Source organism: Arvicola amphibius, chromosome 12 (genome assembly GCF_903992535.2).
Source record: "Arvicola amphibius chromosome 12, mArvAmp1.2, whole genome shotgun sequence".
NCBI classification, from domain to species: domain Eukaryota; kingdom Metazoa; phylum Chordata; class Mammalia; order Rodentia; family Cricetidae; genus Arvicola; species Arvicola amphibius.
In genome coordinates this window covers 81,530,648-81,543,121 of record NC_052058.2, presented here as the reverse complement: position 1 = coordinate 81,543,121, position 12,474 = coordinate 81,530,648, and the positions used below count along the sequence as shown (strand labels likewise).

Sequence of the window (12,474 nt, the reverse complement as noted above, 5' to 3'; positions counted from 1 at the left end):
ATTTTGGAAGGACAATGTGTACATTCCCCAGACAGGCAGAGTGTGTGTGAAACACGCTGGTCCATGCTGTGCTACTCAGAGAGCGTCAGTGGGGACAGGACAAGCTGAAAATGGCTCTCATCTGTCTCCTGTGCTCCAGACAGGGTGTTAACTCCTTCACAGCCTTAGCCAGGCGGGGACAGGATTGGAAATCCCACCTAGAAAGCAGCTATATACAGTTTTACCAAGTGTATACTTTATATAAAACCTACACACACCCACACAGGACAACCTTGGGAATAGTTCCCCATGACGACATAAAGTAAATAAGGACTCCAATGCCCTAAACACACAACACTGAGCAGGAATTTCTAATGGAGGATTCACCATCATAAACAATGTTTAAATTTAAAATGCAGGGACACTATATGATAAAAATCAAATGTTAAATATGCCACCTTAGAAATAGACCGTAGATATAAGCTACAGTCTCCCCACCTTTGTAAGACCTTAAATAAACGTACATTCATTCTCTATCATATGCTAGGAGTTCATTATATTACTTTTGTCTCAATCCTGCAGAGTGTTAAAAAGAAAAATCTGAATGTCCCCTAAGGAGTTAAACAGGAATAGTATATTTTCATGCATCTCCTGCTTTGACAGATGAAAAATGTCAACTGTCCTGTTTTTATTTTCAAGCTTTTGCACTATTCATCTGGTTCATTAGTGCATCTCGGCGCTGCCCCTGACAGCTGCTCGCCCTCTCCTCCCAGCAGCTGAATTTTTCAGGCTAATTTGATCCTCCACACTGAGACGATCGCTAGGATGATTGACTCGCTCCCTGACCTCCAGGGTCTGACTTTCCTCATTAGTATTCTGGGGGTGTCTGAGGGACGAAAGCCCACTGTCTGTCTTCGGGGCTGGTGGCAGCTCTCTTTTTTTTTGAACTGTAAGCCACCAACCTACAACCCTGTAAGGATGCAATTGCCGCACGGAACAATAAAGGAAATGTGTAAAACCCACTTTTCCATGTAAAGGTCCGTGTAGCAAAGCTCAGCATCTTGATTTTAATTAGTAAAGTCTACTTTGTTGCATATCAATTAAAACTGCACTCCGAGTTTTTTCAAAGGTTTCGGGAATATTTGAAAGTCTAATTTCCCGAGTTTCAAATACGTTCTAAAAAAGGGCTTCCTACTCCTTCATTGTGAAGAGTAATTTCTTGGTGGATTATGATAGGGGGAAGAAAAACCTCTCTATTGGGTGCTATAGACAATTTTGAAAAGCTAAACTGCACTAAATCTATCTTCATATTCAATATTTTCTCCATTATTTTTTAGTGTAATTTAGTTTTGCAAAATTGTTTGTAGCACCCAATAGAGTTTTTTTTTTCTATCATAATCTACCAAAAGTAATGATAGATCCATTCTTTTTAAAAGTTCTCAACTCCTGCTTTAAGGATTTGAGAAAATGCACTGAAAGGGATCCCACCATGAACACGATAAGCACCTGAACTTGAAATTAGCACAACATGCAAACCTTGAGGACATGGAAAGCTTCAGAGAGAGCTCGCATTTTGGTGACCATGTTAAGCATACATAAAAACAGATCCTGAATTGTACAATGTGGATAACTGTTTCAATTTTGATACAAGATTGCAAGAATTGAGTAAACTTCTTCTAACACTGTGTCAACTCAGCTTTTCTATTGTCACAGCCAACTTTAATCTCATTATTAGAAACTCATTTCCTATCTACTTTTAGGTTGTTTAAAGGAAAAACATTTCTTTGATATAGCCTGAATGACCCTAATGCTGCCTCGCCTGGTTAAAACATTTTTTTTATGAAGTGGTTAACTTTTAAATATAACAGTAATACTATCAAGTCAATTCTTATCAACATTCCCCCCCCCCCCCCCAAAAGCATCATCAGAATTCAGAGTAAGCCAAATTTCTTGTCAGCCCATGGACACATAAAGACACACAACCAGTGTGGGTCCCTCATCATCCCACAGATACACAACTGACCGTGTTCTGCCACACCACTGACTCATAGTATTTCAGTGTCCAAACTGGTGAGTGCACATAAGAGCATGGTAAACCCTTTGAGTAGTCCTCAGTCATCAGAGAAAGCACAAAACCAGAAGGGTCACTTTCCCTAAGTTGAGGAATCTGTAACCAGTCAGAAGAGCCCAATAGACAGAAACAAACTTTAGACTTCTTTCTTGAAACACACAAAAATAATTCCAGGTATTGTGTTTCTTCCAATTCAATAAAATTTACTCAGATGCTGATTGATTTTTAATTAGCATCTTTGACTCTGTATTTTTCCTGTCAAACAATTAAAATTCTGTCTTAGGAGTCACTACCTTGGGTTACTGTCGATGCCATTGCTCTGGAGAATGATGGTGGCTGTGTTACTTAGGTGCCCTTTTCTACAGATACAAGACTACATCACTACATAAACAGAGAGCCATGCTATGGGACTCCTTCCTCCTGTGCTAAGAACAGAATTCTTAAGAAGCTTAAGTGACAACCTGCAAGGCTTAACTATTTCCAAGCCATCCTTAAGGATGCATTTTGCCTGAGTAAATAGGAAACAAAATACTGATAAAGATAAATATCTTCATGTCTCAAATCCATGGCATTACTCTCCTGCAAGGCACTCAAAAGTTTCACACATGTTTATCTCTCCCTACACACACGGCGAGAACAGCATTATAGTAAAATTAGTATAAAGTCTTTGTCAAAAAATGAATGAAAATATATCAGACAAAATTATCACGTGGACATTACAATTAGTCATTGCCTAATGAATTAATTTAGCAAAATAAAAGCTGACTATAAAATATCATTCAGGAAAAAAATGCCAACTGTAGTACTGGATATATAACATAAGTGAAACTGTATCAATGTACAGAATTATCAACAGTGCCTACCTCATAGAGCAGACAGCCAAGAGACCAGATGTCAGACTTGAAGTTGTATCCATTTTCATGTATTCTCTCTGGAGACATATAGTAAGGTGTACCCACTGAAAAGACAAACCAAACCAAACTATCACCATAACAATGGAGATGTCAGTACCACAAGAAATTAAACACTGATTTCAAGGGGGGAGAGAGCAGGGTGGTAGGTGGTGTGGCACATAGGAGGGGTTCTATCGAGGCACTGGAAGGGGGAAATGATACAATTGGTAATTGTATATTAATCTTAGAAATAAAAACATATTGAAAACAGCAAAAATGTGTTAGCATCTTTACTATTCCAAAAAGTACATTTTTATCTATACAATAAAACTGAGTGTGGTGGCCTAAACTCATAATTGTCTCCTTTGATCAATCCAAGGAGAATTTAAGGAGGATAACTAAAGAAAAACAATTTTTTCCAGAAAAGTTATACAGGTGATTCACATGGGATTTTGCTGTTTTCAAAATGGCTTCTTTATTTCAAATAGCTGAGCATGGTGATATTTTAAATTTCATAGTATTAGATGAAAACCGTGAGGCATAATCTATAAATACAATGAGCTTAACTAACTTTCACAAAGTATCTCTGAGAACACGGTCTTGGCTCCTAACACGAACAACGTGTGTGCTCAGGCTGTGCTTCGTTCTCAGTAGAGGGAATACCGGGACTGTCACAGGTGAGATGACCCAAGGGCAAGGCGCTAGCACCTATGCAAAAGGACCCGAGTTCCTGTTGCTACAGAGACTTAAGATGCACAGATGCCTTTTTTCTCTTTTGTGGCTTTTTTTCGAAATGCTGACATGATTTTTAAGAAAATGAAAGCATGTCTATTATGCTTTGAAGAGTAAGAACAGTTTAAGTGACTTTCAAAGTGAGTATCTTTAATTTCAAATATCTCCAGTATCAATTCACCATCATTAGCCTAAGGCTCTTTGCCAAACAGAAAATCAAGGTTTGCAGTATGTATTCATGAATCTTATTTAGCAGAGGCAACCTGTACTAATGATAGGCCACTTCTTCTGGAGAAAGGACATTTTCTAGTTTTTCCCATTACTTTTCAAAAGATCCCACAAGTGTTTGCTATAACACTTAAAGTGATGATTCATAACACTGGAACGGGGACATTAGTCAGAAACACTATTAAGAGTCATATCGACAACCATCAATGGAGCACCATCCTTGCAAGCAAAAGTCAGTTTTCAAGCAAAATAAAGTTCCAGTCTCGCATCCATGTGTGGCAACACAATGGTGCTAGTGTGACAGTGTCACAGGTCTACCTAAAACGGAATCCATTTTCCGTGGATCTAAGGGAGGCACTTACAGAAGTGAACGAGAATGAAATACGGTGTGAGAAGATCGAAACTCTAAAGGAAATGTGAACTACTCTGATATGAAAACAAGGGAGAAAAACTTTAAGAAATCAGTTAATTGTAGCATGGACCTTGAAGGCAAGTGTGTTTATTTCAGTAGTGTCAGAAGAATAAGGAGTTGTTCAGAGAACAACAATAACAACAACAACAAAAACTAGCTTCATGGTGTCATCATTGTAGAAAAGCAACACAAGTCTGCAGCTTCCGAGCTCGAACCCCTTTTTCATAGTTTGCATACGCAACTCCAATTACCGGCCAGATGCGAGCGCACGCGGGCACACACACACACACAGAGACACTCACTTCCTCTGCTGGCAGAAGGATGGCGGGCTCAGTTGGGATAATGAGCAAGCTCCTCGCAGGCTTCTGGTTACAGGACATAAAGTGAGAGACTGGCGGGGAAGGGTGCAGAGAGAGGCTTCCCAGGATCCACAGGGGGCAGCTGAAAACACCAAGCTTGAAGGTTCAGAGTTTACCAAAAGCAAAGGTAATTTGAACCAGGAGCTCTGGGAAGCCTGCTGATACATTAGGGGTTTGGCGTGAGTGTGAAGGATTGATGACAGCCGAGAGGAAGAACAAATGCTCACACGTTACAGAGATTAGCCTCTGCTCAGCACAACACCTTAATGGAAACACCAACCCAGCAGAGGAAAAGGACTAGGATGAGGAGGTTCAAACTGCTTTGAATGGCCACAGTCTAGTGTAGAGGAACACCCTCTGTCGCACTGTTGCTGGGGGTCAGCCTGAAGTTACAGACTGAGCACTAGGGTTTAAACTTAAACACTGATTCTCCATCATCTAAACAATGAGCATCCTCCGACTGTTCCTGCGTGTTTCATCTCAGAGGCTGCCTGTGAATATATTATAAGAGAAAACCAAGCGTGCCGACCCCCTCCTTCACAGCACATTTCCGATAACCATAGAGGAGAAGCAGGCTTGCATTCCGCACTGCTCCCAACTGGGCTAACTGCTCCCAACTGCGCTAATTCATAATTACTGTTGACTGGAGGCCCGAGAAGGCGCTTCCACAGCCCCCCTGACGGGCTCCCTAATGTGCCCCTCTGCTCTGGACCCACCTCTTCCGTGGAGCGACCTGAGCGAAGGTGTTCGGCTCCATCCCATGGCTGACTGAGTCATCCTGTCTCCTGTCTTTTGAACAGAGAGACTTACGGTTTTAAGCGCTTAGGAAAATTTGCAGTGCGCTTACATGCAGTGCTATGTTTTCAACATTTCAACCTAATGAAGACATAATTATTTCCTAAAACCCTTCCCTTAAACACCCCAGCAGCTGTGTGCATGGTGACTGCAGCCTGAGGAATGCTGTGACTTTTGAAACCAGCTGTACAAGGGAAGAGAACCGCGGAGCGAGAGGACGAGACATTAAAACAATCATGCAAATTGTTACATATGGAGACACTCAAGGCGGCATGATGCATAACTCTGCTTTAGCTTTCAAGAATTTATGGTTATGGGTAAGATGAGAATACATTTCGCAAAACTAGATACTTACGCCATTTTAACCTCTAGACATGAGTAACAGTGGGTAAAGAATTGATTTTTTTTTTTAAACGAAAAGGTGGCTGGCTTCAGAAGAGCTGACAATGTTGTCTGACCTTCCTTTAATCAGCGCTAATACTGTACAATGAGAATGTTTCAACCGTGAAAACAAAGCACTGTCCTGACATTAGCTGACCTAGCTTGATGAGAAGTGCGTCCTATGGTATATCCTTCATGGAACGTAAACACTCCTTAAATCTGTTGTGAAAAAAGGGACGGGTTTTTAGAAGTCCCTCCATGAGCTTAAGAAAGCCACCACATCTCAGGATGCTCTCCCAGAAGCCACGGCTGACGCGGTGACACTTCATTAGAATCAGCGACACACAGAACATTTTCAGTGGGCTAGCCGAAAGTTTAGCACTTTAATCTCTGCAAAGACTTGGGTAAAGAAAAAACTGGCACAAGGAAAGAATCTTGGTCATACGATTGGATGTTGGAGTCTGTCTTTCTGCTTTTATTCAAGGAGGCAACAGAGTACTTGTCAAAAGCTGGATCTGTGTCTCATGCTTTGCCTTTAGCTATACCCTCCTCCTCTTCTCATTTACTTATTTAGTGTGTGCATGTGTGTGTGTGCATGCACATGTGTGTGTGCGCCGCAGTGCATGCGTGGAGGTCAGAGGACAACTTTCAGGGGCTGATTCTCTCCCTCCACCATGTGAGTCTTGGGATTAAAGTCAGATTTTCAGGCTCAGCCACAAGCACACTTACCCACCGAGACATTTTGCCTGTCTCTAGGCCTACTTTTATTCATTTTCCTTAACTATGAGAAGGGATAGTGTGTAAAATGAGATAGTCTGCAAAACAAGGTATCTGTGACACGTTTCACACTTCAATTCTACAGCATTTGTAAAAAAAATTCTTTTAAAATCTGTATGGAAAATTATACGGTTAAAAAAACAATATGCTCTTTAGTTAGAGCTGTTCTTTAGGTCGGCCATACGAGAAAGCTCAAGGAGAAACAAGTCAATTCAGGCCGCTTTTTCTCAGAATCGGGACAAACTGCAGAAGAAAACGCCTTGAACATTCCTTGCTGGGAAAACTAAAAAGGCGCAAGTCCTCTTAACCATAGTTTGATTCAAATACACAACCAAGAGACGAAGCATTAATTTCCATTTCTCCTTTGTACTTATGAGCCAGCCAGAAATGTTGTTGGCAGGCCGAATGGAAAGAGATCAAATTTATTTCGTTCTTATGAGTATAATCTGAGGTCACTGTGGGATGTCGGAGTGCTAGATCAATATTTCTTCTGCAGAAGACATTTAGAAAGTATCTGTCATCTGCGAGGCACACTTAATAACACTTGTGACACGGCAGAAGGAATTTCTGGCTCAATGGATTTCTTCACTCCTCTGTTCCGGGCACCGCAGTCACTGTGTGTGTTAGGTGACTGACTTAACAAATGTCTCAGGTGCTACCTGTGGTACAGGCTGTTCTAGGTCCTGGAGAGACAGGAATAAACAGGGCAGTTCCTTAACGTTGTGGGGACCACAGCAGAGCCACACAGGCCTTGTTCTGAGGCGCTGTCTGAGACACTGTACTCCTAAACAGTAATGAGCTCTGCCAGGTCAGGCAAGTTGCCAAAGACAGAAGACTTGCCCAGGGCAACCTAGAATTTAAGCCCATTTAGCAGACAGTTACTTCATTAAACTGACGACCGCGCAATGTAACTGAAAATGTTTATGCCTCCCCAAACCAAGGAAGAAGAGAAACTAGCATGAAAAGCTAGAAACTCAGGGGGCTGCACGTGAAAATTACACGATGCTACGCTATTATGGTTGTTTTAAATAAACACTTGTTATGGTGGCTGGGAGGTTAAATGTGCACAGTTTAAAACAGATAATAGCTTCTTCCCAGAGCAATTACTTAAGTCAGGAAAGGACAGAAAGTTAAAAATAAACCAGTGGAAGCGGCCTCCAGGACTGTCTGAACATATGCTGCCTCTACGCTCCACACCGCCCCGAACAATGCGAGGAGCACGGCAAAGATGGACTCATGGAGAGGAGCCAGGAAAGGTGTGGAGAAAACAAGTACATGACCACAGGTGGCACCTGGCACCAGACAGGAAGCTGTCTCACTGCCTGTGTCAGAAACACTAATTTTCTGAGCTAGAAGCAGAGGACACATCACACTTGGAAACAGTGTGGGGAACACGCAGAGTACACTCAAGAGATTCCAGTGCGAAATTCTGGTATCTGGCCTGGACAGTGGGCATGCGTTTACTCTGCAGACAACATCACAGGACCAGAGAGATGTTTGTCTCCATTTGAAAGATAAACAGGAGTTCAGGCTGTCCTATGATACAGCAGCAGCACAGTTTCTCCCCAGGGGTTTCAAGTACTTGTCTACTCCAGACACCTAGTTGGTACCTTCTAGTTAGGTAGAGAAATCTATTTCATTTTAGGATATAGAACAAATACATGCAACAACTAAATTCACACATGTGCACACAGAAAAATCCTCTCCATCTTCTCTTCTCGGGGACGTTCTGAAAGCATGCACAGTCGCATCCACACCCAGGGCACTTCCTCCCATCGGGGCTGTCACTGCAGCAGGCAGGAGCTCGCTGGGTCGGCATAAGTCCCTACCACCACAACTGCATGCATGGGAACATGCTGTGTGGGTCGGCATCAGTAAGTCCGTACCACCGCAACTGCATGCACAGGAGCATGCTGTGTGGGTCGGCATCAGTAAGTCCGTACCACCGCAACTGTATGCACAGGAGCATGCTGTGTGGGTTGGCATCAGCAAGTCCGTACCACCGCAACTGCATGCACAGGAGCATGCTGTGTGGGTCGGCATCAGCAAGTCCGTACCACCGCAACTGCATGCACAGGAGCATGCTCTGTGGGTCGGCATCAGTAAGTCCATACCACTGCAACTGCATGCATGGGAGCATGCTGTGTGGTGGTATTTGTATCTCAGATTAATTTTCCTAAGCAAGCTTTCCTCCTGTTGCTGTTTTCTCCTCTCCTACATCCCAGGCCTTGCAAGGGAAGCCACTGAGAAGCATGTCTGCTAGAGAAGTAAGAAGCCCCTGCGGCCAAAAGAAACTTTGGGGAATAATTTAAAATACCCCCCCCCCCAAAAAAAAACAAAAAACACTCCATTTCAAAAATGAAATTAAACCATTCTACCATTAACCCCCCTGGTTTTCACAATGGTGTGATGGGCAGAAGGCTGGCCCTGTGATCTTCCTACTCGGTGTTACACTTGTTTGCTTTATGACACCTGCCAAAGGGGACTCTACAGGTGTAAGGTTACACCTGTTACAATACCAATCATCCTAGATGATCACAAAGAGATGCAATAAAAGAGCAAGAAACCTGAGTATGAGGGAGGCTCATACTGTGGCCAAGAAATGGAAGCACTTTCTAGAACATGAGAGTGGCCTTGAGCCAACAGGCGGTTAGCAAACAGGAGCCACAGTGTTAGCAGCACCAAAAAGCTGAATTCTGCGCCAGGAACTTGAGGAGACCAGAACTAGATGGTGTACCAGTGCCGCCAGGAGCACTGCAGATGAACTCAGATTAGCTCACCGAGATCCAGACTGGATGCGGTACTCATGGAATTGCAAAGTAATCCATTTTTTTTTTATTGTTTTTATCCCATTGAATTTGGGGTGGTGTGTGAGGCAGTGCTTTGTTGGGGATTCCCGCACTGTGTGGGAGAGTGAGAATCCAATCCCATGTGCCTCGGACACATGCTACAATGAGACCCACACGAGATACCAAGGAGTACAGCAAATCATACAGCGCTGATAAAACGTGTGGTATCTGAGAGCTCCCTGGACCACTCTGAGAAGGTGTTCTTGTTTGGGTTATCTTTTGGCGGGCGGCAGTCAGTAGGGAAGTACAAGATGCCAATATAGTCACTACAGGAAGAATAATACTTGCCATAGTAAAGCATGGCTCATGGCTTATGACTATGGTGTGCTCTGGTTTGGCCATTCACGGACATGCATCTAAGTAACTACTTATCTCACAAGTTACTGAACTGAAGGGAAGCTAGAAAACAGAGGACAGATTGTGTGACATTTGGTCTAGACTTTTTGAAGGTTGACAAGTAAAAAAAAAAAAAAAACATTTATTCTAACTGAGTAGATTGCCCAAATACTGTGTTTATCGTAAGAGCTAACTGAAGATCCACTGGGCAGTCTCCAAGGTCGATACTCAGGTTAGAAAGACAAAAATTCCTTTCGGCCATGCATGGCTTTTGTTTCATTCGCAACTATTTCCATTAGAAGAGTTCATTATTGGTTGTTTTGGGTGGCTACAGGCACGTCACCTAAATAAATACGGCACCAACAGAAGACCAGATAAGGCATTTTTCCTTTATCTCTGTGCATTATTCCTGGGCTCTCCTTTCCCGACACAGAGCGGGTTAAGATAAGACACTTGTCCCGGATGACGAGATGTGAGTGGAAGGGTTCTGTGTCATAGTCAAGCAGGAGGCTTTAGTTAGGAGCCAGCCAGTGATCTATATGCTCTCTCCCCCTCATGCAATCAAAGCCAAATGTTGAATTGAAGACAATATAGGACAGAGGCTGCCTGAAATCCTGTTACCGTGAGGAGGGTGGGCCACTGAAGGCCAAGAGCAGGCTGCAAGGGACTCTGGATGACGAGAGACACAAAATGCTCTGATGCAAAAATATATTCATTCTTCTACATAATCTCACCCACACTAACACATTTAGTTCAACTCAGCCTGTTAAGTAAAACCAGTCTCTAAGTCCCATTCCTCAGGTCTCTACCGCTGAATTTGATAGTGGAGAAAATAGCCATGAGTTCAAATGTCCCACAGCCCCAGATGTTGGATTTGTTTTTATTTTTCCTAAGTCTGGAAGCAGCAAAAGTACTCCAGAACAAGAGAAAGCAGGGTATGTTTCATAGCTGACTCACAGGCAATGCACAGCAGATTAGGTAATTCCAGATTGGATAGAAAGCCAGAAAAATGCCACTAAGTATTGTTATAGTGGGAAACTAAATCTCTGAGAGTAACTCCAAACTAAGAAGCAAAAACCTACCCCTCCACGCTTTCCTCAGCACCAGGAGAGATGCAGCCGTAAGTTAAATGACTGGCAGGCTGTAGAGAAGCCCCGTGTGTGTTACTGCCCACTGGCAGCAGCACAAGAACCATACTGGGCTAACTTATGTTTGATCAACTGAACTGATCAGACTCTGTCAGACGAATGTCTCCGAGTGGGAAAACGGGAACTGGTGTGACAGCCCTGCAGATCTGGACTCATGGTTTTTGAATTGCAGGCCATGTAACTCATGAGTGAGTTGTGTAATCAGCTCAACAGTTTGTGTTCAGCATTGTTTTAACTGAAATAAAATAAAACAAGAGCGAAACACTCTGCTCTTCGTAATAGAAAATGTGGCTCCACGCAACCTCTGCTTCAGCAGACTTGACTATGTTCCCATGGGGTCACAATTTTGTTAGAGGTTGACCTTATGAAATCTGGAAGCCACTGACCTAGTCGATCAGAAATCTGGATCAAGAGAGAGCTGTGTCTTTACCATAAAATTTTAAAGATGCGGATAAGTAACAGGTTTCCCTACATCTGTTATATCCATGAAGTTGACGATATAAAAGAAAACAAGGTAAACTTCACAGGGAAAGTATAATATTCTATATCCAGTCTCCCTCGATACACAGCCCTATCCATATCCGTAGCAAAGCACAAAATGCAGATCCTAAATTCCCGTATGAAGCAGAGGGGAGGTAAAAGGAGACAGAACCTGGAGAACACTCAACATAGCAGCCCACAGAAACGGACAACAGCCTTCTTAGTCCACAGAAAGGGAAAGGGGAGCATTGCTGGCACAGGGACGAACCAGAGTCAGCTGAGTAGACAACCCCAGACATGCTTGACCTGAAGCAGATGAAGGACACGCTTGGCTGTGCCTGGGCAGTACAGTAGGAATACAATATGAATGCTTCCTAAACCTGGCTCAACCTCTCCCCTTGTCCTGCCCAGGGAACCTGGAGCTCTTCTTGCAGCTGCTTGTGAGCCTGAGAAGTCCCTGCCTGGGTTCTCTTACAGGAGCCTGTTCCTGATCCTTAGATGGCCAGTTTACCTCCCCAGACAGGCCGCCCCACTGCTCACTTGTTAAATCTCCCCCACCTTCTTCTCAGCCTATCAAATTATCTTGTTGCTGTCTGTGCTTTGGATAAGAGCCCTAAAGACCAAGACTTGTCCAATTCTCTCAACTATGGGTTGCAGCCCTATATGGGGTCACATGATCAAATGTTGGGACCAAGGAAACTTGGGCAACATTAAATGTTTTCTGAAAGCACAACCAAAAGTCAATTAAAACTCGAACCAGTAATGAAACCGAGGTGTTTCTGGCAGCCGAGCCCAGTGAGCAAGCACATGACAATCCTGCAACCTTGGTTCTAGATGCTCAAGCTGCACAACCGGCGGTCACCCCTTGCAACCCGAGTGCTGCTGTAGCTTGGTACTGGACCCTTGAGCTCTAAATCTAGAACATGATTTCCAGAAGAGTTATCAAGGGCTGGGACAGAGGTGCTCCAGGGCTGTAATCACACAAATCCAGGGCTATCTAGGATGCCATGCTGTTTCTCCAGCTCAGAACAAAG

At 43.3% G+C, this 12,474-nt stretch overlaps 1 protein-coding gene across 3 annotated transcripts in view; it reads right to left on the bottom strand.

Annotated features, from left to right (window-relative positions):
* The window catches only part of Nek7 (NIMA related kinase 7), a 130,021-nt gene that overhangs the window by 13,118 nt on the left and 104,429 nt on the right, over positions 1 to 12,474 (bottom strand). For all 3 annotated transcript variants that reach the window (XM_038349333.1, XM_038349332.1, XM_038349334.1), the window contains exon 8: positions 2,914 to 3,008. In XM_038349333.1, the coding sequence (XP_038205261.1) occupies positions 2,914 to 3,008 (95 nt within the window). The remainder of the gene's footprint in view (positions 1 to 2,913; positions 3,009 to 12,474) is intronic.